Source organism: Protopterus annectens, chromosome 3.part0 (assembly GCF_019279795.1).
Source record: "Protopterus annectens isolate FY-2018-M chromosome 3.part0, PAN1.0, whole genome shotgun sequence".
NCBI lineage: Eukaryota > Metazoa > Chordata > Ceratodontiformes > Protopteridae > Protopterus > Protopterus annectens.
In genome coordinates, this window is record NC_056731.1 from 1146295517 (window position 1) to 1146322169 (window position 26653).

At 39.6% G+C, this 26653-nt stretch overlaps 1 protein-coding gene across 1 annotated transcript in view; it reads right to left on the reverse strand.

Moving 5' to 3' along the window:
* Positions 1–276: 276 nt before the first annotated feature.
* The window catches only part of GREB1L (GREB1 like retinoic acid receptor coactivator), a 3215862-nt gene continuing 3189485 nt past the window's right edge, over positions 277–26653 (reverse strand). The window contains exons 35-37 of the mRNA XM_044065377.1: positions 19569–19769; positions 2562–2700; positions 277–2464 (exon numbers count right to left, since the gene is read on the reverse strand). Of these exons, the coding sequence (XP_043921312.1) occupies positions 2301–2464; positions 2562–2700; positions 19569–19769 (504 nt within the window). The 3' untranslated portion in view covers positions 277–2300. The remainder of the gene's footprint in view (positions 2465–2561; positions 2701–19568; positions 19770–26653) is intronic.

A 26653-nucleotide genomic window follows, 5' to 3' on the forward strand; every position in this document is an offset into this window, starting at 1 on the left:
AAAGTCATGGTGCTTCAGTGAAAGAAATTTCTGTTAAGACAGGAAGGTCACAATTAACATACAATAGAAAACGACATTAAACTCAGTAAAAGTTTGTCACAGTTGCACTGAATATCAATGAGCACATCAATAAAAGCCTTCAAATTTAATTTGTGCATTTTGAAAAACATAATTTCTGTTTTCAGTTCTCTTGCATTTGACACACACACACACACACACACACACACACACACACACACACACACACACACACACACACACACACACACACACACACACACACACTCTTATTAGCTATGTTTTAGGATTCCACTGCCCTGACAGACTCTACTCCAAGTAATTAATACAGTAAATACCAGAAGCATAGCAAACTTCATGAGGACAGTTGACCTTACGCAGAAGCAGTCATCCACAAGGCAGTGTGCAAGAAAGTGATGCAGATACCAGCGACGATTCATCTTGTTGCATCACTAACTAGTTGAAGAGTTCAATAAAGTAAGTATTTTCCTAACCAGTTAACCATGTTCAGCCCTCTTGATATTCCAAGCTCACTGACATTACAAGTGCTGCAACAAAGACCAGAAACTTTTAATGGAGAAAATGGAGAATTTTTAAAGGATAAAAGTAAAAATTAAACTGGTTGTAGCAGAAAACGAAATGCAATCCCCTAAAGGCACAACAGTACGCCTCCTTTGGTGTGGCCAGTGCTAGAAACGTCTAAATTGTTACACAACTCTGGACTTGTGCAATACAAAAAAAAAGGTTTGGTACTCAAGTTACAGATGTAGAGTGAGGTGTCTAACTACTGTCTGAAGCATGGATTGTGCACATAAAAAACAAGCATAAATCCATTCACTAAACAAGGGTGTGCTGCCCTATCATCGGCATACTCAAGGCAACAGTTAGAGAGGAATGGACACGCATTTGTTCTGCTGTTGCCTGCAGCCAAACTTTAATTCTGAATGCCATAAAATATTCTTGCCTTTATGGGGCAGAGTTAGAAAAGCAAGTAGAAGGAATGAACGGGTAAAACTTTCTCCAAATAAGAATGGAAATTAAAGGAAAGAAATAGAAGGAACGAATTAAGGATGGGACTTTGTTCAATGGGTAAAACAGAATTACTTGCAGGGGTCTCTCACTACAACAAATGAAAAATTCAGACAGGTGCAGAATTGAGACATGCACACTTAGTGTGACATTGAGCCAATGCAGAGAAAAAGACACCTAACTGTGGGGATGGGCCTTCCTCATATGCAAGCTAATGCAGTGCGTCACTGCAAAACCTGCTCTTCTTTATGTTCAACATGGACTTACTCTGTGTACTCTGGTTTTCTCTCTCAGACGTGCAGGTTAATCAACTACTCTAAAGTGTCCATGTATAAAGCCACTGACTGCTCATGTAGCTTGGGTTCTGGCATTAAGGGCTGGCAGGAATTGGTCTCCATAACCAGTTAACATCTGGATTCTAGTGCTGATACAACACTAATTACAGAGGTGCAATACACTGAACGAATATCTTTAATAAGTATAAAAAATGGAGCATGGCCTGTTCCTGTGACTAAAATGTTATTTTTTTCCTGTTTGTTTAGACCTACAAAAACACCATCTAGTACTGGAGAACAATATCTGCCTAGCTGTATTATAAGCATATAAACACACAAAATGCAAATCTAAAACTAACACTTCACAATGAAATAATAAAAGCCTTATTTTAATATCACATATCAACTATACTGTTTTTTTTACATATAAATCCCTGAGATTAACTGCACCAAGGTACAGTACTAACAAAGAATTTGAGGGTCACGCCTCAGTGTAAAAGTCTTTAAAAATCGGCACCAATAGCTGTCCAGTATAAAAAAAAATAGCCTGAAATGGCACTAAAGTTCATTCTGCAGCAATTATCTAATTTGGCCTTTTTGAGAAAATATGTCACTTCATCCACTGAAACTTTACAAAGCGGGTCAAGTACACAGGAAAATACCTGACAAAGCTTTCCTGTTTGTTCTTTGATACCCATTCTTTTGCAGATGTAAATATCTTCACATTTCATTACCCAAGTGGTGTTCTTAGAATAGTTCAGAAACTAGTCAATCTGCATCACAGAATGGGTCTTCTTTTTTCTGAACCAGTGGAACAGCCACTCAACTCCATGTTAATATCTGCCCAAGAGCCTGCGCTGATCTGTGCATTTCTAGAGTCATCAAAATGTTGCTTGCAATTAGCTCCAGGCTGATTGTACAAATGATTCAAAGAAATGCTCCTTCCTTTGAAGAAGTCTTTCACAGTTTGAATCCAAATCAGATATGACGTCCAGTTAAAAAGTACAGTGGTTTGTCTTCAGTGCTGTTAGCAGTCTGAAACTCATCCCTGAGACGAAACTGCCACTCGTCTTCCAGCTCCAGACGAACTATTGTCTGACGCAATGAACTCCTGTCTTGACAAATAACACAGAGAGTGGCTCCTAGTGTTGAAAGAAGAAAAATCACATGCATCAGTATTTAAAAATCATGATATGTACTGATCTACTACAGACATGCTGCACTGGAATATACTAGTACCTTTTAGGAATTTAAACTTCTTGAGCATGTCAGCAACTACAAATGAATCGCACAAGTACAGCAAAAGCCCACTGAAAGCAATTCCCTCAAGACTTAGGTTCACTGAATGTGGCCTGGAACTTACGTAGCACAAAGTTACCTGCAAAAGAGTCAATAATGAGGAAAAGGTCATGTTCTGCACAGCTTGTACAATGTAGTTGCTAAAGAAAAGACTTTAGGACCCCGGAATGAACCCATTATAATACATACATACAGCACTTAATCTTCTGAACTACTATCATTAAACCAAATATATATTCAAAAGGATAAATGTGCAACACAAGGAAGGACATCAGGGCAATATACAACATTTTACTATTAGTAATTTTCAGTTCACAGCCACACTTCTGCAACTGTTAGGAATTTTACTTTTAATAACATATACTCATGGACATTCTCTCAAGTACTTCTAAAATGAAAACGTTAGATTACACACACTTTTTATATGATTTATTAGATACATTAAGGCCAAGAATAATCCATATTAGCATCACGTTAACAGCTCTTGATAGGAAATGTATGCAATTTCCTCTTGCTGACTTCTGTTCCACCAGAAATGTATTTAAAGGACCAGTGCATTCACAAAGTGAAAAGACATCATTACTACATCTTAACCTTCACTGCCATACTAATGAGACTCTGCAATATTCTAGGAGATTACAATTTTTATTTGTTGCGTAACAAAATGACTTAACGTGATTTGCCAGTCTGAAATGTTTTTTTGATTTTTAAGCTAAAGGTTCTTTTGTCCTCAGTGCACTGTGTCTCCCCATAGTAAGAAATTTGTGCAAATAACTATTTCAGGTAAAATCACTTTAGCTATCAGATCTAGGAGACTCTCTCTCTGATTCAACCTTGTGGGAGGAATAGACACCTTGTTGAAGTTTCCAGCAGATTATTCAGTTAAGCAGGTAGATGGACGAGTGTTCTTGTTCTAATACATTACATTCAACAGGTCAGTTATTTAAAGGCAGTTACAGACAATGGTGGGAGGTTGCATGGGAGTTGATTGGAGGAAAATCTGGAAGGTGGAAAATCAAGGAGACAATCACAATCCTTACATGTTAGTCCCTTATTAGAATATCCTGAAAGACCTGTGAGGGTTTACCAGCTGAGCAGTCTGTGGAACCTCATTCTTAGTTAAAAAAATTTATTTTTAACTATTAATAAACAAAGCATGACAACACAGTAAGAGCTACAACTATAGAACTATACTTAAGAAAACACTTTCGCCAGAGCTCAATCAGGTCCATCTAATTGAAAATGCCTGCTTTTATGAGGCTATCAACAGACTTTATTATTAGTCTGTTTTGTAACACGTGTAATATGGGAGACTGACTGAATCAGTGGGGCTCATATTCCTTGGAGCAAAGTATGAAAGCTTTATTACAGAACTTTTTCTACTCTATTACATGTAAAATGAGAGGCTGTGCCCACTTTTATGGGGCTCATTATCTCGTCATACAACATGAAAGGCTAATATTCTCTTGTACAACAAAAAAGGTTTACAGTGCCTGCTTATGAGGCTCTTGTATATGATTAATGTAACCAGTCCCCATTATTCTTTCTGTTGATAAAGAGACAGCCCTTTTTATATGCAGGGGGGGGGGGGGTCACTTAAAGCTACACTAGGCGATTCCCATTTTTGAACTGTACAAGCGTTGTCGCCTCACAGTAAAACGCTGTCCGGTTCGATTCTTAGCTAGAGCGTCTTCTGCGTGGAGACATGCGTGAATGGGCGTACCTTCGTTGAAGGTTGTGCGTCAGGGCTGGTTACTCGGCACGTAAAAATCAACTACCAATCATTAGCGGACCGGAGTTCTGCTGTGGCGACCCCTAACCGGGAAAAGCCGAAAGACACAACAACAACATGCATCCACAGAAATAGCATACAGTGGAAAACAAGTCACAGTGCTCATTTTTACAGAGATCATGGATGTGCACAGGTAGGAGAAAAAAAGTTGTAATGTTTGAGATCTCAGAACCTTTTGTGTGGGCTTACTGTGTCCCACCAAGCTTGAACTGCAGCGTAAGGGTGACCTCTGTTTTCATAATAAGAAAGTTCTGCCAGAGGTTGTTCTGTCCTATCACTCGATGGGAACACACTGAGTTGTTGCTCATTTTTTTTTATTTTACTTCCATTTGTTGGCCATGTAAATGGACTAGTCTACTGACCCTTTTCAACCATGCCCCAACTACAAATAGTGGACAGTATACAACAAAGTTACATATATAATGGATAAACCAAATGAGTATGAAACAATTAGAAAGGGTACACTCCACTACAGCAGACAAAGTAGCTGCAAACCTGAAGAATAGAAAATCAGCGCTGAGAATAGTACAATAATATATATACTAAAAACATTCACTAATGTAGTCATACAAGACTGAACCAGTCATAATGTATATGCATACAATATACACAATCTTCTTAACTGCTATGTGGATATGTTTGCTTATCTAAGAATATGTAGCAAAATACCAAACGTTATGACTCCCTTTGATATATGCTGTCTGGCATCTGCAGAATTTAATAAATGTGCTACTTTTCTGAAAGAGTAAACTTTTAGCTACAGTATGCCCTTCCCCCCTACACTCATTGTCATTTGGGGGTATTGATATTCCTGTTCTCCTTGGCTGGAATTCCAACAACAGAACTGGCTGGTCTATGTAGTGCACAACTTTCTATGCTATTTCATGCAGCAAACAGCTGAGTAAGCAGACACTCCCAGAGACTTAGGTTTTATGACCTCAGTGCAATGTGGGCAAAAACGCACAACAAAATATAGTAAATAGAATGGCTAGCAAGGATGTAGGTTTTAGAAAGTCAAAGTCAAATTCCTAAAGAAAATCTCTGAAAGACTTAAAGCAAATCCAACATATGTACTTGCTGAAGAAGCTGAACAGCTCAGAAATGCCACATAAAGGAAGAAAAAAAAAATCATACTTTATTTATATATGGCAATGCAGTCAGAGAGGAAAATACACTCCCGGATTAGATAAAGTTACATTCACGATAAAGATGTTCTTTACAGCAAGCTGAGCAAGGGCTCACGACATCAAAAGCATAGACAAAAAAATGAGGAGAAAAAATTAACTGGTACAAGGAGTCTCTCTAGAAATCTACTAAACTTTTTATTACACCTTTCTTTGAGGGTGGCTTATATCCCTTAACACCAATGAAACTCAAGCCGTGTCCTAGTACAGTAGGACCACTGTTAAAGGAGAATCGCACCCAAAAACTGAAAAAAAAAACATGTTTTTAAGCATATCTTGAATGCAAGTGGTTATTATAGCAATAACCCACGCCTGGGTGTGGGTAATGCTGGATTTACCCACGGTTGGTGTGGTTTGGTCACGAGGGTGAAGCCGAGTGGCCAAACAAAGACAACTGTGGGTAAATCCAGCATTACCCACACCCAGAAGTGGGTTATTGCTATTATACAATGACATTATTTAAGAAAGAAAATAATTACTTTTCTTAAATAATGGCATTATATAATGCCTCCTTGCTGCTCTTCCGCAGCTGTCTGGTATTCTGCAGCAGTTCTGATGTACTGCGCATGCGTATGCTTACACAGTACATCAGAGCTGTGGGCAAAAGCAACGGGGAAAGCAAGATCTCCATTGCTTTTTACAAACTGTCTCGCTATGTTAAAGGAGTTTAACATAGCACGACAGATTTAAAAAAGCAACAGAAAATCTCCCCTTGCTTTTTTTAAAGCTGTCTCGCTATGTTAAACCCATTTCACATAGCAAGACACCTTTAAAAAAAAGCAACGGAGATAGGAAGATCTCTGTTACTTTTTTTTAAAGCTGTCTCGCTATGTTAAACTCATTTAACATAGAGAGACACTGTGTAGAAAGCAATGGAGATCTTGCGTTCTCCGTTGCTTTAAAAAGACAGTTATACTAATGGAAAAAGTCCAGGCGACTGGACCTTTTCCATTAGTATAACTCTGATTTACAACGTGCATGCTGACCAATCAGCGTGCACGTTTTAGAATATTAATGGAGAGTCATCGTATAATTTCTTATTTGTTATACTCCTAAATAGTCTGAAGGGGGCTACCATGGATAGTATGATTTTGTTTTACAGTCAATGCCTTTGCCTTCTTGGTGTCATTTTAGAGGGTCAGAGAGAAATCCCTATGATGACAGGATCATTTACTATGAATTTCTCTCTCTATCAGCTTACAACAGTACTGTAACTAATTCTGACCATCAGCATCAATCCACATTTTATTTGATTTTCATTAGTGGCTATCTCTGATAACAGCATTTTAACGAATGCTTGAATAAAAGGCTTGAAATGGAGCAGAGTTAATTGTTCTTTTCAACTACAGTTCTGTATTCAAGTGTGAGAAATCTGACCACTGTCATTAATAGTTGTTACCTGGCCCGACATGGTTTGTGTTGCTTTCACAGGCCACGGTGGTGCAGCGGTTAGCGTTGCTGCCTCACAGCAAGAGGTTCTCTGGTTCGATTCTCGGCTGGGGTGCCTTTTGTGTGGAGTCTGCATGTCCTCCCTGTGGTCGCGTGAGTTTCCTCCGGGTGCTCCGGTTTCCTACCACATCCCAAAGACATGCAGTAGGTGGATTGGACACTCTAAATTGGCCCTAGGTGTGAGTGTGTATGTGTGTGTGCCTTCTGTGGAAGGTTGGGCGCCGGGCTGGCAACTCGACACTGTAAAACACCACTGCCAGTCATGAGTGGATAAATGATCCGCTGTGGCAGCCACTAACCAGGAAAAGCCAAAAGAAGAAGCAGCTAGAATTTGAGTATTTGAAGTTAATTTTCATTCCCCAACTCAATGACCCGTCTCAAAAAAAAAAAAAAAATAAACACTGTATGCAATGCAAAAGTGCTACAACAAAATACCAAAATACATTTTCAGTTTTACAGAAAATGTTGCTGTTGTTGTTGTGTCTTTTGGCTTTTCCCGGTTAGGGGTCACCACAGCGGAACTCCGGTCGGTTAATGATTGGCAGTAGATTTTTACATGCCGAGTTGCCGGTCCTGATGCACAACCTTCAATGAAGGTACGCCCATTCACGCATGTCTCCACACAGAAGACGCTCTAGCTGAGAATCGAACAAGACGTCTTACTACAGTGTAGAAAAAAATGCAAAATCAAATACTGACAAAAATAAGTCTTAGTAGCACTCAAGTTTGATTAAAGGGAAAGACAAACTTGTAATAAGAAGAATTTATTCATTTGCATCTGAAAACTAAGCTTAAAAGCCTTGCTTTTTTTCAGACTCCAGGCTACACTAATTACCTGAGATGTGATGCTGGTAACCTGCGACTAATAAGGAACATTTAAATGACAATATTTAGGAACCATTGTTTTTAGGGATGCCACCTCTCATTGTGGCTAAAACCGGAGTAAAGCCACACTCCTCACATCACCAGTAACTCCGCCCACCCCACCCCATATTTAGGAACCATTGTTTTTAGGGATGCCACCTCTCGTTGTGGCTAAAACCGGAGTAAAGCCACACTCCTCACATCACCAGTAACCCCGCCCACCCCACCCCCTCTCCCACCCTTATTCCGCCCATTTTGTGACACCACGATTACATCACCTGGTGGTGAATGCCCTCTTTCTCCGTTCCTGCTGCCTGTTTTCAGCTGATTTACTATGCTTTTCTGTAAAAAAGCATAGTAAATCAGCCAATTTACAAACTCAGATAGTTTGTTTCCTTTTGTGAAACAGAATACCTTAGTTTGTACAGTGTTTTCCGGACGACCGGAGAATCAGTTTGATTTCCGGATAGTCCAGAAAAAAAACAGAGGGGTGGCAACCCTAACTGTTTTCTTAAATGCTCTGCAGTTGGAGTAAGTGACCTAACCTAATTACTTTGCCACTTTTAGTAGCCTTGATGATGTAATGTATGACAAGACAAACTCTGCAAACAAAGGCAAACAGAAATAAGTTTAAAGATAAAGCAAACAGAATAATTACTAAACAACGCTTTTTGTGTAGGAGAAATGTTTAGTGTTAGATTTCAGGGAAGGAAAATCACTTTTTGGCAAGAAAAACTTGACATTTGGGTGAAGTTCTCCATTAAGAAAGCATCACAGGCATGGCCAACAGTGCAAAAAGATTTTCCTAATAATATGAAACACTTTAGAATCAGAACCTTTAGTTTAAAACTTCCCTGCTTTCACAGGCAGTGACCTGACTACCAATTCAAGAAAATAGGGACAAATCTCCATGGCTTCTATGCAAATGTTTGCTACAGAAAGACTATAGAAACAAACATTAGGATTAATCAGACTTCCAGAAGAATGACTGTTTACTGCAACCAACAAGACTTTGATTTATTTTAAGTACATTAGTGTAGTCACCCAACCTCCTGTAAAAGCACCACAGTGAAAATGAAGCACCCACTTAGAACAGCAAAACCATGAAAAAAAGAATAATTTGATTCTTTGTCGTACGTGCTACTGTCACATGACGTATACATAAAACTGTTAGAATGTATAGATTTGTGAGGAGCTCGACACAACAGTACACCTTCATGAGACGAAACACTGGCCTAGTAAATATGGGCTTAATCACAAACATAGATGCAGTATGCCGATACGTTTTTTATTTTATTTTTTTTCACAGCAGTAAGTACCCATCATACTAACCAGTGCTGGCTAGACTTCTGTGTTAGCAGTGGCATCAGTAGCACATGACTGCTAGGCTGAGTGTCCCTGCACAACTGACTACCTTTCTTTGGAGAGGGTCACTGTAGTAATCATAATGCATGGGCAGGATACAAAGTAGTGTTGAAAATTCTAAGGTGGTGGACCATTTAATATAGTACCTTGCAGCACAGCTGTGTCAAAACGTCATGTCTCTAGATTGTAACGCCAGCTTTCAGTGTTTTGTAAACATATGGCCTGCAACCCAAACAACAACCTCTAGAACATCTTCACCACACACACATGTGTAAAATATTATGCAGATGTTACTGTAACTCTTCATGAAGGTGCACTGGACGGATTTTCCAATGTGCCTCATTTTCCTTTCACAAAATGAAAAAAAGTTGCTTGATTTCCTAAAGGACTCAGTCTGTCTGTCTGGTACACTAACTCAACTGCCTGTAAACACCAAGTGTGAAACGGATGGCATACTATTTACTGTACAACTAGGAAAGACATTTACCTGCTCACCTCTATATGAGATGGAGTGGGGCGGTGTCTCGGTATCTCAGGAGGGCATCTTCCAGTTTTCAGTGTACAACTGAAACCTGTTTAAAAAAATGTTTGCATAGTAAGGAAAATAAAAAAGGAAGGGTTGTGGGAATTCATCATTGCATGTTCAAGCGATGTCCCTACTCTATGCTTACTTTGAGCCCCATGACTGAGGCGCACACCTGCCTAAATACTTCATCCTTACATTTTCAGGATCTATTTATTAGTTTCCCCTCAAGTATTAGGCAGTACCCTGTATAGATGCAGGGCAGACTGATTAATCTATAATGCAAAAATCCTGACAGCTCTTTGTGTGATGGATGCGTCAGAGCTGGTCCTTGCTTCAAATGGGGGAAGGAATGGGCATTGCTCGCATCCAGTGCAAGGAACAAATGAACACAACTTTCACTACCACCCAGAAGGATAATAAGCATGGGGGCCGAAAAAGTTAATTAAAAAGGACTCACTAAATCGCAGTTCAGCAAATACCATCCTGCAGACACCATGCTATATAAAGCAGAAAATTATATAAATGGACTCTTCTGCAAAGATGACTATTAATCAGTGCCAGCCTCAAACCAGGGAGAAACAAATTACTGGTATTCCAATATACAGTTTAAAAAATACTGTACCTCACTTTCTGCAGGGGAGAAGGGCAAGTGGCTTCACCTCTCCCCACACCCTTGTAATTTAATAACATCACTGAGATAGTATACCCCAGGTAACAGGCAGTAAAAGTACTCCTCCTCCTCTGTGTATGCCCAGCCTTACAGTTGTTACACATTAGTCTTGGGGTGGGGGTGCTGAAGCCTTCCACATGAAGTGTGGAAGGGGGATTGCCCTCCTACAGAAAATCTTTCTATGAAGATACCATAGAATGCAAAACTCTGATGTTCTGTAACAGTACTACTGGCAAGTTGACATACAACATACTTCATTTTGATGTACTCGGGTAGACCTGCAATACATTTTCTCTATTCTAGTATATGGCAAAAAGAACACAGACAGCTGAACTGACTGACAGAAACAGAAAAACACTATGTTAAACATAAAATAGGGTTACTCCTCAGTGAAACAATCTCACTGTCAAAAATGTGCAAGTGGGTTTACTGATCAATGCCTGTAGCTCTGAATTCTTCAAGAAGGAACTGCTTCCAAGAAGAGAAAGAACTACTTTTGGCCTGTGTTACAGTTAATAAGGGTCCACTTTAGGTTAAGCTCACTGACCTAGTTAATGAACAAATAGATCAGATATATATGCCATCTGTTTTGAAGGCTCTAGGATGACAATGGGTAAGAATGAATATGTCACTGTCACAGGAAGATTAAAACTTGTACAAAAGATTCCAGGGCAAAAAACAAATCAATAAGGTATGATGTGGAAGGGACTATTTGGCCTTAACAGCCTGTATTTTGTGCCTCAAGACTTCAGTACAGAGATCCAAGCCTTGAAGGGTAAAGGGGTAAAATATGCTTTCTTTGGTAAAGCAGTGATAGTCAATAATCAGCTAAAGCCACGTCAGGTGTTGTAGGGTGGAAACCCCTAGGCCAGGGATCAGGCCCATAAGTACTGGAGAATTGCAAGGTCAGCCTTTTTTATCTTTATCCATGGATGACTGAAAAAGCTGGGTCCGGGCAACAGGCCAAAGGCTCCTGTACAAAAACTGCAGGACTACCCAAATGAAGACAGCAGCTTATGTCATATGCCTTACGGTGGTCCCTCTGCAGACTCTGGAGAAGCACATCTAACTCCAATACAACAGAAAAAGCTGTACTAGTCAGGCAGTTTACAATACTGCTCTCTTACTCTTGGTATCCAAACAGACAGTTCTAGCTGTGGGTATGAATGTCGCAGGTACTGGATGAAGTCTTTTCCCCACAGAATTTCTTCAATAAATGAAAGCTATGCACTTACCATAATGCCAGATCCGACCTCAGCAGTTTTTCAAGAACTTGGATCCAGGGCTCCCTACGTCACAAGATGGGTTGCCAAGTGGCTCATTGACAGAACCCACACTGTAAAAGTTGCAGACTCCAAATATGACCTCAAAGCAGTGACAAGTGGAGTACCACAGGGTTCCATCCTGGGACCTCTCCTGTTTGGTATTTACGTCTCTGAAGTACAGGCTAACACAGAAGGCCTCTGGCTAACGAAGTTCGCAGATGACTGCAAACTAGGAGCCATAGTCAAGTACCCAAATGATGTGGACATCCTACAGAAGGGCCTCACTGAGACAGATGCCTGCTGTCAGAGCCATGGCCTCAAGCTCAATGCCAAAAAGTGCAGTGTCATCCCCTTTGGTAAAAACTCTGTACCCATGAACTGCCACATAGGCAGCAATATACTTAATACCGAATGCGTGATAAGAGACCTTGGGACCCAGGTGGACAGTAGTCTCTCCTTTGATAGTCGTATCACCACAGTAGTCAGGAAGTCCTTCTACGTGGCACATCTCATCATAAAAGGGTTCTCATCCAGGAAAAAAGAGGTCATTGTTTCCCTCTACTCGACACTCATTAGACCCATTATAGAGTACAATGCCCCTTTTGAAATGTACCTCAAGACATCTGCAGCAGCTGGAAAGGCCACAGAAGTACCTCACAAAGAGGATTACTGGCCTCAAACAAATGCCCTATACTGACCGCCTCAAAAAACTCCAGCTTTACTACATAGCATATCGCCTACTCCGAGGTGATCTCTGCCTAACATATAAAGCTGATAACCAAAAATAGTGAGTGTCAATGTGAATTAAAACTTATAACCACAACAAACACTGCAGGAGTAAAGCCAAACGCCGGACTTCCAACCGATAAAAAAACAAATATTTATTAAATAACTGACAACATAAAACGCTTAATGAATCACCGCGTTTTTCATCTAATCATACAGATGTCATCAGACAAACATATAATTAATGACATCACTTATATACTGTCCCAAATATTTAAATTGACCAATAGCTTCTAGGTATTACAACTCATTAATATGTAAACATACCTCACTGATCCTGGCGATATAAACATACCATATAAATTCCACCAAATGGAAAGCGTTATTTTCTTGTTTTATATTTTATATTTTCACCAAATAGTGGATATCTATATCTTATTGATCCCACCATAAATTCACTTTGAATTCTAAATGTATAAAACAACTCTAATATAGCTCTGGTCTAAGTAAACTTAGAAACTCATTGTACCACATTCACTATATAATGCTTCCCCCAAGTGGACAAATGTGAAATTACAAGCAAGAATAACACTTCATTCATAAAACAAGCTAAATACTATGTTAGGCAGGATGCCTAAACATAAAAATATATATATTTTATATATATATATATATATATATATATATATAAAATATATAATTAAATATATAAATATTTAAATAATAATGGGAATATAAATAACAATAATAAAATTCATAAAAAAACATAAAATTACTCAATGTTTCATATTGTACATAAAATTATACATAAAATTATAATCTAGCTGCCCTCATTTTAAGAACGGGTGCAAGGGAAATACCATCATTTATTCCTGGATATTTATTAGCTTCTAATATAATTTGCCAGTATAATTCACGGTATTCAATTTTGGTTTCCCACATACCCCCCCCCTTCATCCTTCGGAACCTCTTCAATAATAAAAAATTTATATTTCGCTAGGGGGGAAATTATATTGCGTCTAAATAAGGCATTACTTTCTTTTTTATTTTTAATATCATTCATATGTTCGTAAACTCTCCTCTATTTTCCTCTCAGTTTTTCCAACATAAAATCCTGAACATATTTCACATATTGCAATATATGCAATACCATTAGTGTCACAAGTACTATGTGTCCTACTTGCAATTTCTTTCCCCCTAGACTCAATATATATACATTATTTATTAGCCATCAATGGACATTGAGTGCACATCCCACATGGGTATGTGCCTCTTAATTTTGTAGTTTTCTTTGGACCTTTGTTCTGGACCATAAACCAATCCTTAATATTTCACCCTCTCCTATATATAATTTTTAAAAGTTCCCTATGTTCTAACTTAAGGTCTGTTAAACTTATAAATTTATTCCATTCTTTACCAAGTGTATTGTGAATCACCACTAAAATCTGTAACAAATGCACGTCCATAAAATCTACCTCTATCACTTTTGTGATAGGATATATCCAAAGTATTATTATTTTCTCTATCATCCAAGGGTACCAATTCCTTCCCTAGAATAGGCTCAAATCTATCCTTTCGTCCTTTGATAACTTCATTTTTTATATTATTATTATTATTACAAAGTTCTACGGGATACCCTCTTTCCATAAACAATTGGGTCAAAAATTCACATTCTTCATAAAAATCTCCATCAATAGAAGTCATTCTGAAAATTCTAACAAATTGACCTTTTACTATACTTTTTTTCTGATGTACAGGGTGTCCACTACTAAAATGTAAGTATGAATTAGAATACGTTTTCTTTCTATATACTTTTGACTTAAATAAATTACTATCTTTTATTAATTTTACATCCAAATAATTCATTTCATTTAAACCAATCTCATAAGTGAATTTTAAAAAAATCTGTGGAATTATTTATATAGTGTATGAATTCTTCCAACCTTTCCTTGCTATCTTGCCAAAAAATGACTATATCATCTAAAAACGCTTATATAACACCCAACTATTCACATAAGTACTATTATAAATATATTTCCTTTCCCATGTGTTCAAGACCATATTGGCATATAGGGGGGCACATCTCGCCCCCATTGCCACCCCACTAGATTGATGGTAATATTCTCCTTGAAAAAATATATAATTGTGTTTTAAAACCATCTCCATCAAATTTAAACATATATATACTTCTTTGTCACTTAACTCTCCAGTAAATCTTATTGCTTCCTCAAACCACTCCAAGCCTATATCATGTGGTATAGATCCAAACAGGTCAACCACATCTATAGTTATGAATATAAGTTGTTCATGGAACAAGTCATTTTTGATATTTCTCAAAAAATCCCAAGAATCTTTTAAAAAAGATTCCCCTCTCATCATCAATTTTTTTTTTAATTTCACATCAATATATCTAGCCAATGGCAAAATAACTGAAACTTCAGCTGCCACAATAGGAGTAGTGGTATGTTCAAAATATTTTATGAACTTTCGGAATACCGAAAATTGAAGGTATCTTAGGCTTTGTATTATGTAAAAATTATTTTCTTCTCAATAAATCCCTCCACGAATAAATCATATAAGGCGAGATAAATCTTCCTATATCCTATATGAATATCATTTTTAGAGATACTGTCATACTTAGACTGACCTCAAAGCAGTGACAAGTGGAGTACCGCAGGGTTCCGTCCTGGGACCTCTCCTGTTTGGTATTTACTTCTCTGAAGTACAGGCTAACAAAGAAGGCTTCTAGCTAACGAAGTTCGCAGATGACTGCAAACTAGGAGCCATAGTCAAGTACCCAAATGATGTGGACATCCTACAGAAGGGCCTCACTGAGACAGATGCCTGGTGTCAGAGCCATGGCCTCAAAGCTCAATGCCAAAAAGTGCAGTGTCATCCCCTTTGGTAAAAACTCTGTACCCATGAACTACCACATAAGCAGCAATATACTTAACACTGAATGCGTGATAAGAGACCTTGGGACCCAGGTGGACAGTAGTCTCTCCTTTGATAGTCGCATCGCCACAGTAGTCAGGAAGTCCTTCTACGTGGCACATCTCATCATAAAAGGGTTCTCATCCAGGAAAAAAAGAGGTCATTGTTCCCCTCTACTCGACACTCATTAGACCCATTATCGAGTACAATGCCCCTTTTGTAATGTACCTCAAAAGACATCTGCAGCAGCTGGAAAGGCCACAGAAGTACCTCAAAAAGAGGATTACTGGCCTCAAACAAATACCCTATACTGACCGCCTCAAAAAACTCCAGCTTTACTCCGTAGCATATCGCCTACTCCGAGGTGATCTCTGCCTAACATATAAAGCTATGTCAAACCCAGAGCTGTTGGACATGCTACACCTAAAGAAATCCCAATCCCTCCAAGCTACATGCTCTAGGGGCCTAAACCTTGTCACCACAATAAATAGGACATGCTGGAGGGATAGATTCCTGTCCCAGAGACTTCCCATTCTCTGGAACAGGCTACCCATCTATGTCAAACAAAGTTCTTCAATAGCACTCTAAGAAAAATCTTGATGAGTGGATGGGAAATAGGAAATACACCCCGGGATGACTTCTGTGTCTCTGCTCGACAGTGGCACAGGAAAATAACTTTCTTGGGTGGCGTAAGCCAGGGAACCTTGTTGGCTAGGCTTACGTAGGCCCTTGGGCCAATAGCCTAGTACCTACCTATGAACCTTTGTGATATGGATATGGACAGTAAGGTACAATCAGTCAAAATGTTTTAGTCCCTTTAGTCTTATACACAGGTCAGGCATATTTTTATCAACCAAAGAAGTTGTGGACAGCAATTAATAAAGAGCTGCAAGACTTTATCTGGGAGGGGAAGACTTCAAGAGTCAAGTGAGATAAGTGGATTCTTCCAGTAGAAAAGGGCAGATTGGGATTACCCAATCTGAAGTGGTATTTCAGAGCTATCCAGTTAAAGCTCATATACATAGCACAATCAGAAAACTATAATTCAAAGTGGAAAATGATGATGTTGAAACAAGGAGAGACTTGGATTTTGGACAGGCCTTTAAGTCGAATAACAATAATCATACAGAATATTATATCTACAAAGTAGCAGAACGTATTTTAAGAACCAAGACAACATGGGAATAGAGAAAGGAGATTCTGCTGATAGGAATGACTGCAATTAGGGATACAGACAATAGGCAAGAGGGGGCTGGAATTTATTGGAGAAAACTGGCAAAGGAACCAAGGTATTGGGAGCAAATAACTAAAGAGGGAAAGGTAAAAGAATGGGAAGTGGTCAATAATTTATTTGGACGGCAGGTTAGAGATTGACTTCCTATCAAGGATTGATGATAAGAGTATAGACAAAGAGAAAGAAACAAGAGGGTTCCTAAATGAAAGACCAAAGCTAGTAGAGTTTTTAGCAGAATCTAGAACAGAAGCTGCCATTAAAACAAGAATAATTAGTTGAGCATACAAAATACTGCATGATAACTATAAGAATCAATCAGAGGAGGTTAGAAAGGATTGGGAAGAGATATTGGCTAAGCAATTCACAAAGAAACAATGGGAGGATATATGCATGTCTCCCAAATATGCAACAAAATTTAGATGATTTAGGATTTTTGCTTGGAAATGTTTACACAGATATTTTTATACCCCAAGTAGACTCCATAGAATATTTTCCTCAGGTAGACAGCTGATGTTGGAGGTTTGATGGGGAAGAAAGAAATACTTGGGAACATATTTTCTGGGAGTGTGGTTGGCTGGCAGACTAAGGATTTCCTGCGGGATTCACTGTTGGCGATGCTGGGTGGGTGGATTGGTGTGATACGGGAGATGATTTTTCTGAGTTATGATACAGAATTGGAATTGCCTAGACATGGTAAGGCCTTCCTGTGTCTAACTATGGTGGCTGCCAAACAAACAGTTACTAGAAAATGGAAATCAAAATCTAAAGCAATTATATTAGAAGTAGTGAATACAGTAACAGAGATAAAACTGGAATTGATATATTTTGAAAAGGGCAGGAGCAAACTACATAGGAAAAAAGGGAAATGTGGGAGCAATACATACAGGGAAGGAATGAGGTTTAAAAGAAGGCAGGACTTAAATGTGCTATGTAATGTTTGACTTATTATGACTGGGTAGATTACAAGTGATGTATAATGTTTGCAACTGGGAGTGTGTCAGTATGGTTTGTGATGTAAAATGCTTGCAACTAGGATGGTTTCGGTCTGGTTTGTTTTCATTTATACATACGTATAATTGCTTATGTTGTAAGTGATGGTTTAATAAAGATGTTTCTTGTTTAAAAAAATCATCTGTTTGCAGAACACTCTTAGAAAAGGGAACCATATCAGCCTTATAAACAGCTATAAACTGATTACCAGCTGTAAAATGAAGTTTCTGTGTATTTTGCTTGTGAACCTCACTACTAGATAAAATATCTGGGGACAGAGTATTAGGTCTGGCAAGTTGTTAAAGCTACACCAGAGGGAGACAGAGCACAAGTAAGTGGTCTGTGGCACAGCAGTGGCCCAGACAGCCCAGACAGAATCACTAACCGTAGACTGAGGCATACTTTCATTTTGTTTTGTTTTTTCTTTTAAGGTGAAACCAGATTTGATTTGGGGGGGGTGGGATCAAAGTTAGGATCTCTCAAGTCACAGGAGAGAACACCAACAAAAATAATAAACTGACAATATAGGATAATGTTTTAAAATAAGCACTTAAAGTTTCTAGTAATATGTTGCCACACAGCTAAACTCTGACAAACTGCTATCAGCACAAAAACAGAGTGAAATGTGTTCAGAATTCTTTTATAACTGACAGATCATCAAGAATTTCCAGTACACAACATCCAAACACCAATGTGCTAAACCTTTGTTAAATAAATTAGCTCCACACATTTTATCCACATTAAGCTGCCATAAAATAATATTTGATAGCAATATAAAGTATATTTTTGTCAGAGAGAGTAAAATCTTCACAGTACATTCAAATAACATTATCCACAGCTAAACTGCAATCCGGAGTAAAAAAACACATTGAACAAAGTCATGCATATAGCACATAATGTATACACGTTGGAAAAATCCAATTTTCCTGTCAAAACATGAAAATAAAGCAGAGTTACAATAGTAAATTTTCTGACAGCCCCTAGTGTCTAACACCACACATACACGCAACACTTTTGACAGAAATATTGAACGTTTCCTCAGAAACATTAAAAATAAACATTTGGCAAAGACACCAGCAAAATATACAATTCCAAAAGCAGAAATTCACAAAAGAATTACTGTAAACACTGACAGAAATAAAATATTTAAAATAAATAAATATATATATATATATATATATATATATATATATATATATATATACACACACACACACACACACACACACACACATACACACAAATATGCATTTAAATTAACAAAAAATAGAAAGATAATAAATCTAATAATAGACTAGTTGCCAAATGGGGCTTATCTGAAAAGCAAGCCAGAAAATCAGCACTGGATCCTGTGAAGTCAGAAGACTTTCTTATTTGGATAGCAGGAAAATGACTGGACACAACTTCCTGTAATAACCGAAGACTTCCCTTTCAGGATATGCCCAGCCAATCAGCTGTCACAGGAACACAGAGGGAGGGAAGTCCTAGCTTTTGAAAGCTGGCCAGTAGTGAGTAACTTTGGCAGATAGCCCAAAATACCACTGAAGTAGCAGGAGTAATGAACATCCGCATACTTATATGGCCTGAAATGCTGAACATAAGCTGCCTCATTAACTTGATGACAGAATTTTGAACTTCCAGAAGGTGCTGAACTACTACTTTAAGATGGCTTGCTGAAGCCTAATACCAAATTCTTGTGGCTTTACAAAACAAAGAACTTGACCATGTGATGCACCCTTGCTAGACACAATGTTTTAACAAATGTACTTAAAGATGTAGCAGACAGTCTAGGTTTACTTTCAATCTCCACAGTTTACCTTGAAACCTTTACGCTGATAGCTGAGTGACCATAACTACTGCCTCACTTTTAAACATCACTACCCCCCTACACACTTCTGCTTTTGAATTCTATACAGTGTTTGATTAAACAGACAGAACTCTGCCTCACCTCTGGGCCAATGTTAAGGTAACAGTCAATAGCAAGCACTGGAATTCTGTTACTGTTTGTGGCTTTAGGAAACAGTCTAAGGCTGTTGTGTTGGAGAAATTTTTCTAGCAGGAACTGAGCAGGAGCTGCAAGCAACATCGATTCACTGTCTGGTGCGCACACATACTGAGATGGAGAAAGATTCATTAACTTCTCAGCATCCTGAAAAACAAAGAGACAAAAATAAGTCCAGGTGAAACTGTAATAATCTGTTTTAAAAAAACTAGTGCAATTTAGAAAGAATCTATGAAATTCCTACAAACCATTACACGAAAGTGAAAGACTAGCAGAAATTCAATGTTCTATCGATGAATATGTTCAAAACAAGTTTTATATGCATGCAAAGTGCAGTGTGATTAATAAATCCTATAATGTCAAAAAAGCTTATGTCACACACTGATAGCTTTTGAGAAACAAATACAGTAATGGCCCTGGTTATGGGTGGAACTGAAAATACGCTTTAGGTAGTGTGGATGCTGGTACCTGATGCAAAGAATTACTATTCCCAAGGCTGAGTACAAATATCTGTAATTGCCGAGCAAGAGGAACAAAAGAATGAAACAGAGGAAAGACCAGACAAGGCAAGATCACTGGAAATTCTCAGAAAGAGATGAGAATTCACTTTAATGCTACCTGCAGGACAAAAAAAAGACTATTCAAAATCTTTAAATACTTGCCTTTTTTAATAAACTATGGTCAGAGTGTAATACGTTCATAACAAAAGAGGGACCACAGGTAAGAACACTGCTGCCAATTTCTGCCTAGCTACACTAAATCGAAAAAATTAAACTTAACATAAATTAATCACAGTAATGCATAGCTAAAGTTTAAACAAATGACTTGCAAGATTCAAACCTAGGACAAGTCCTTTTAGCGTGAGAGATCTATAGCAACAGTAGTGCAAACAGAGTATAGTAGTGTGACCAAAACTATTAGATGCTTGATTTCCAAGATGGCAGCACACTGATCAACAGCTTGATTTCAGATCTCCCAGTGTGAAAAAAGAAACTGAGAGATAAGGGCCAGAAACTCTGCAAGTTTAAGTAAATTCAGTTACTTGCTAGTAAGTACACTGCTTAGATGTCAATAAAGAAGACAGAGAGCCTGAAAAGAAATCAATTAGAAAAGGTGAAGAGAAAACACTGACTGGGAAGAAACCTGCAGCTGTTCAGCAAAAAGCAGTTCAAGCTACAGCACTAGTGCTAGACACATGGTTTCCAGTAATCCAGAGGAAAAAATAAATCAGATGTGCTTAGAGATTAAAATAAAACATTGAAGTAATGTATGAACTCAAAACAACAAAAGGCTGGAAAAAACAGAAGACGTTTTAAACTGATTTTTCATTTAGATGAACTGATAAAACTGCAAAAAATCAGAGGTCAAAATGAAGAAGAGGCTAGCGAGACTGCTCATGAAGAGCGGTTTCAAAAATGGTAGCTTTAGAGGACAGAAAGTGCAGGCAAAGCCAAAGACTTTCTGCTGTACCAGAGAAACTGTTAACTTTATGAAAGCACTAAGCAACTGGACTGGAATTCCACATCACACTTGTTAACTGAAAGGGAACATCTTAAGTCTTCTCAAAACCTAACCCTAACTATGAGAAAGTAGCCTAGACCGGCATTAGTAAAGATGCAATCACATCAGCAGAAAGAATTGATCCTAACAAAACTGTGGCAAAAGAGCAACGTATTAAACACTGGAGACAGAAGAATGTTTGTGGAAAATGATTATTCATTGTACACCAGACAGAAGAAAAGCAAATTTATCCCAGGAATCAGGGAATGTTGAGAGGCAGATGTGAGATTCAAAAATGTGTACCCAGCAGTTTTCAGATTTTTTTTTCTTGTAGGATCAAAGTAATTTTTTGATTTACAACAAGCTAAGGGGAAAACACAAAGGTTGTCTATAAAAAAACTGAGCCATCAAAAGTGCAGTTGTGTACACTTGCCATAAATGTAGATGTTCGAGTGTATTCACTGTTGCAATCATCACACTTGGGTTATCTGCCTGCAATTAGCCCTCAGTCGGTTCGAATACCAGAGTCTTGGGATTTCTGCATCAGATGCTGTCGCTTCTTCCATGAAGTCAGGGCTATAAAACATGCAGCCAATGCCATTACATCAGTTTTTCTTGCCCCAGATGTCAGGAGCTCCCAAAATAGAAGGCTATTACATGGTGTGGAACACCTCCAGTAAAAAATAAATACCCCTGGCATAAAAGATGGCCATAAAGAGGATAGGTAGAAAGGACAGAGAAAGTCAGGGGGCTGGAGGGAGGGAAACCAGGACTGCAACAGTGAATACACTCGAACATCTACATTTATGGTAAGTGTACACAACTGTACTATGTTGTTCGTGTTTCACTGTTGCAGTCATCACACTTGGGTTGATTCCCAAAGCTGAGGAAGGGTGGAGGCAGTCAAGAAGTATTAGGGCTGGCAAGCAGGCCTTGTAAGACTGCTGTAGCAAACCCAGCTCTGGATTTAGAAAAAATAGGTAAGCGGTAATGCTTGGTGAAGGTGTGTACAGAACTCCAGGTTGCAGCTTCCAGGATGTCCCTGGTAGGGACTCCCCTAAGAAATGCTGTAGATATTGAAGTAGCTCTAGTGGAATGAGTGCTGATCTCCTGAGGGGTAGGTTTTCCATGGTGTTTGTAGCAGAAATGGATGCAGTGTGCTATCCATTTGGAAATGGTTTGCTTCGAAATGGCCTTGCCCTCTGTCCCTGTAGCAAAGCTGACTAGCAGCTGGTCAGATTTTCTGAAAGGCTTAGTCCTGTCAAGGTAGAACCTGAGCTGTCTGTGCACGTCCAAGGAGTGCAGGATCCTTTCCTCTTTATTCTGGGAATTAGGGAAAAAGGTTGGCAAATGGATGGATTGGTTTAAAGCCACACTGGATACCACCTTGGGCATAAAGGATGGGTTAGTCCTGAGGGAAACCCTGTCAGCATGGAAAATAACAAAGGGTTCCACCGCCATTGGAGCCTGTAAGTCAGACACTCTTCTTGCTGAAGTAATAGCTAGAAGTAAGGCTGTTTTCCAAGAGAGGAATTTTAACTCTGCTGAAGCAGCAGGTTCAAAAGGGGGAAGTGTGAGCTTTTCCAGTACAATGTTAAGGTCCAAGGCCGTGGTGGGAGCTCTCCTAGGGGGGCCTTAAATTGTTAGCTCCTCTCAGGAACTGCTTAATGAGAGGGTGAGAAAAAAAGAGAGGTGGCTTAGTATTATAATGAGCTGAGATGGCAGAGCCATGAATCTTAATGGATGAGAAGGACAGACCTCTGTGGAGCAGCTCTGCTAGGTAATCAAGGATTTGAGGTAAGGTGGGCACAGCTGTGTCCTTTCCTTGAGGCTGACTCCAAGAAAAATATCTTTTCCACTTTTCAGTATAGAATTTCCTATTACTAGGCCTTCTGGCCAAAATGATGATGTCCAGCACCTGTTTGCTGAGGGATGCTGGTGGTGTATTCAGGGGATAAGCCAGGATGCAAGGTTTAGGGTTTGCAGCTGTGGATGCAAAATCTGTCCCTCCTACTGAGACAGCAGGGAAGGTGTCTGATGTAGGTGCCAGGGTGGCACTGCTGTCAGACTGCGTAAGAGTGGGAACCAGTGCTGGCGTGGCCAGTCTGGTGCAATAAGGATTGCCCTTGGCCTGTCCTGTTTGATCTCAAGCAGTACTTTTGAGAGGAGGGGCAGAGGAGGAAAGGCATAAATTGAGAGGTTTTCCCATGTAAAGGCTAGGGCATCCATCTTCCAGGCTCTGCTGTGAGGGTTCCTGGTGCAAAATTTGCTCAATTGGTGGTTTTGGGGGGAGGCAAAAAGGTCCACCTCCAGTGTTTCCCACCTCTGGATTAGAAGTTTGAATGAGTTAGATTCCAATTAATACTCGTGAGGATCCAGTAGATTTCTGCTTAAGTTGTCTGCCAGTGAATTTTGCTTGCCTGGCAGGAATTGAGCATGTAGGTGCACTTGGTTGCTCAAGGCTGTGTTCCATAGGGTTATGGCTAACCTGCAGAGTGGGTAAGAATGAGTTCCCCCCTGCTTGTTTATGTACCACATAACTGTGGTGTTGTCTGTCTTTATCAGGAGCTGTCCTGGAAGGATAAGGTATTTGAATGCTGTCAGAGCACTCTGTACAGTTAGCATCTCTTTTTGATAGATATGCAGGGGAATTTGTTCTGGAATGCATTTGCCTGCCATGTGAGCCCCCCATGCATAGTCTGATGCGTCTGTTGTCAAGGCTTGGGCGGCAAGGTTGAGTGAAAGGAAGTCCCTTGTTGTGGTTGCATGCCTCTGCCTACCAAAGGAACTCTGCCCTTAGACAAGGTATGATAGGAATCACTGTTTCCAGGTCCTGAGAATGCTGACACCAGACGTTTTAAGTACCATTGAAGTTTCCTCATACGCAGTCTTGCATATGGAATTAGCAGAATGCATGAGGCCATGAACCCTAGGGCTTGCAGTATTTTCCTTGCAGATAGCTGGGTTTTGGTGGCCATTAGTTTGAAGTAATTTGTCAAATGGACCTGCTTTTCTGGAGTGAGGAATGCCATCTGGGAAGTTGTGTTCAAACTTGCTCCCAGGAATACAATTTGTTGGCTGGGTACCAGTTGTGATTTCTTTTCGTTGATGGTGTATCCCAGTGAAGTTAGATGTCTTTTTACAAATGCCAGGTGCTTAAGTAGCAATTCCTGACTGTCCGCCTGAATCAGGCAATCATCCAAGTATGGGTAAATTTGAATATTTCTCTGCCTGCATTATGCAATGGCTGGAGCCAAGCACTTTGTGAATACTCTGGCTGCAGTAGATAAGCCAAAGGGAAGTGCAGAGAACTGACAGTGCATAGAGCATGCCCTGAAACGTAGACATTGCCTGCAAGACTCCCTTATGGGGATGTGCAGATAAGCTTCTTTTAAGTCTAGGGTGACTAACCAGACATCCTTGGTTAGCATAGGAAGAAGCTGTTGCAGTGTAAGCATTTTGAATTTTGGGACCACCAGAAAGGTGTTGAGAACTGATAGATCCAGGACAGGGTGCCAAGAGCTCTCTTTTCTGGGCACCAGGAGCAGTCTGGGGTAGACTGTCCCCTTTGTTCTACTGGAACAGGTTGAATAGCCCTGATATGGAGAAGGGAAAGTACTTGCTTTTGAGCCTCTGCCCACTGGTTTGTAGGAAGGTCTGGCAACCCACTTGGGGTTGGCAGTGAGTGGAAGTAGAATCTGTATCCCTGTGATACAATGTTTAGAACCCAGCGGTCCAGAGTAATGGACATCCAGTTTTTTTGCATGAAGGGCGAGTTTTCCTCCTAGGGGTGCAAGTACTTTGGCATGGCTGGGAAGGATAATTGGAAAGTCATTGTGAACTTTTTAAAATAAGGGGGAGGCTTACCACTCCCTGTTTTTGAGGTGGAAACACTCCATTGTTTAGATCTCTGCATACCCTGAGACTATAGTCTTGGAGGTCTGTTTCCCCTGGTTTTGGACTGAGAAGGCCTGGGAGGGACTGAAAAGGACCAGTTTTTTGAAGGCCAATGCCTACTGAATCTAGGTGGCTCCACCTGTAAGAAATCTTTGACAGTTTGCATAGATTTAGCTTTTTCTTCCATCTTTTTAAGAACAACTTCTGCTTTTGTGTCAAACATACAATCCTGATTTAATGGAGCATCCAGTAATTTTGCTTTGACATGGTCTGGCAAGACTTGTTCCTTCAGCCAAGCATGCCTTCTCAGTACAGACCCAGTGACAGCAGCCTTGCAAGATGCTTCTAAGGCATCAAACCCACACTGCAAAGTATGTTTACTAACCTGGTTTGCAGAATGCATTAACTCTTGTAAATCTTTATTTTCTGCATAATTTGGAAGTAACACCATTTTTTGTTTAATTAGTTCCATAATATGTTGCTGGTACTTCAACATGTGAAACTGGAAATTCAAAGCCCTGATGGCAAGAGTTACAGAGGTATATACCTTCTTACACCATCTGTCTAAAGCTCTAGAATCCCTGTCTGAATGAGTAGGGGTTTTGGCTGTAGTAGCCTTAATAATGCATTTAGGTCCCTGGGAAATGGTTTCTGGATCCGCAGTAGGATTCTTAAGTAGAAATTTGTGAGAGTCAGGTACTCTGTAGTACCGATCAGGTTTTCTAGGAGCTGGTGGTAAAGTGTCAGGAGTAAGACTGGATTCCATGAAGACATCATCTACAATGTCCAGGACAGGGGGTATAGCTAGAGATCTGTGCTGAGGCAAATCTAAAAATTCCCTGAGTCTCTTTTTGGACTGAGGACAGTCCTGGCATTCCCAGCAGAAATGCTCTCTTAAGGTATGCAAAGTTTCACCAAAAGAAAAATCCTCTGGAGGGGAGGCTGAGGGAATGGATTCCTCTGCATCTGAATCCTCATAGGTAGATAAGGGTATGTCCTGGTATTTAGAAGGATCAGAGTCATCTGACTACTGGTCTGTAGAATCAGAAGGAAATTCAATTCTTTGTCTTTTAGCAAGGGAAGGCTGGCTTCCCGTAATTAGAGTAATAAGGTCTTCAGCCATTCTAAGCATTTGTTTTTGTGGCATGGGAGCTTGAGCATGCGCTTTGGACGTCAGTTTTCTATGCATAGTGCGACCTCTGGGCCTGAGAAACTCGGTAGTTTTAGTTAAAAATGAAGATGTTGGTTTAATACGACTATCGGTAGGTCAGAATACACCTTCAGAAGCCGGTGCCTGTGCAGCAGCTCCGGAACCATCCAAGGTAGAGACATCTGCAGATTCCATAGTTGAAGAAGCATCTCGCGGCATAACGGACTCCGAATGGGTCTCAGTAGAGGCCTGCGAATCTGTAGAAGCGGGTATCAGGGGCTGCGAAGGCACCTCACTGAGTACCGGCGAACTGGCGACTAGCTTAACGGAACAGTCGTCGGCAGTTTTGGACCTACGCGGTCCTGTCTGTCTTTACCCTTACGTTTTTTCAGAAGATCGGTAGTCGGATGTCTTATCGAAGCCATTTCGGAATATAGAGAATGACAGCAAAAGAATTTAGCAACAAAGCCCGACGACGAATGTC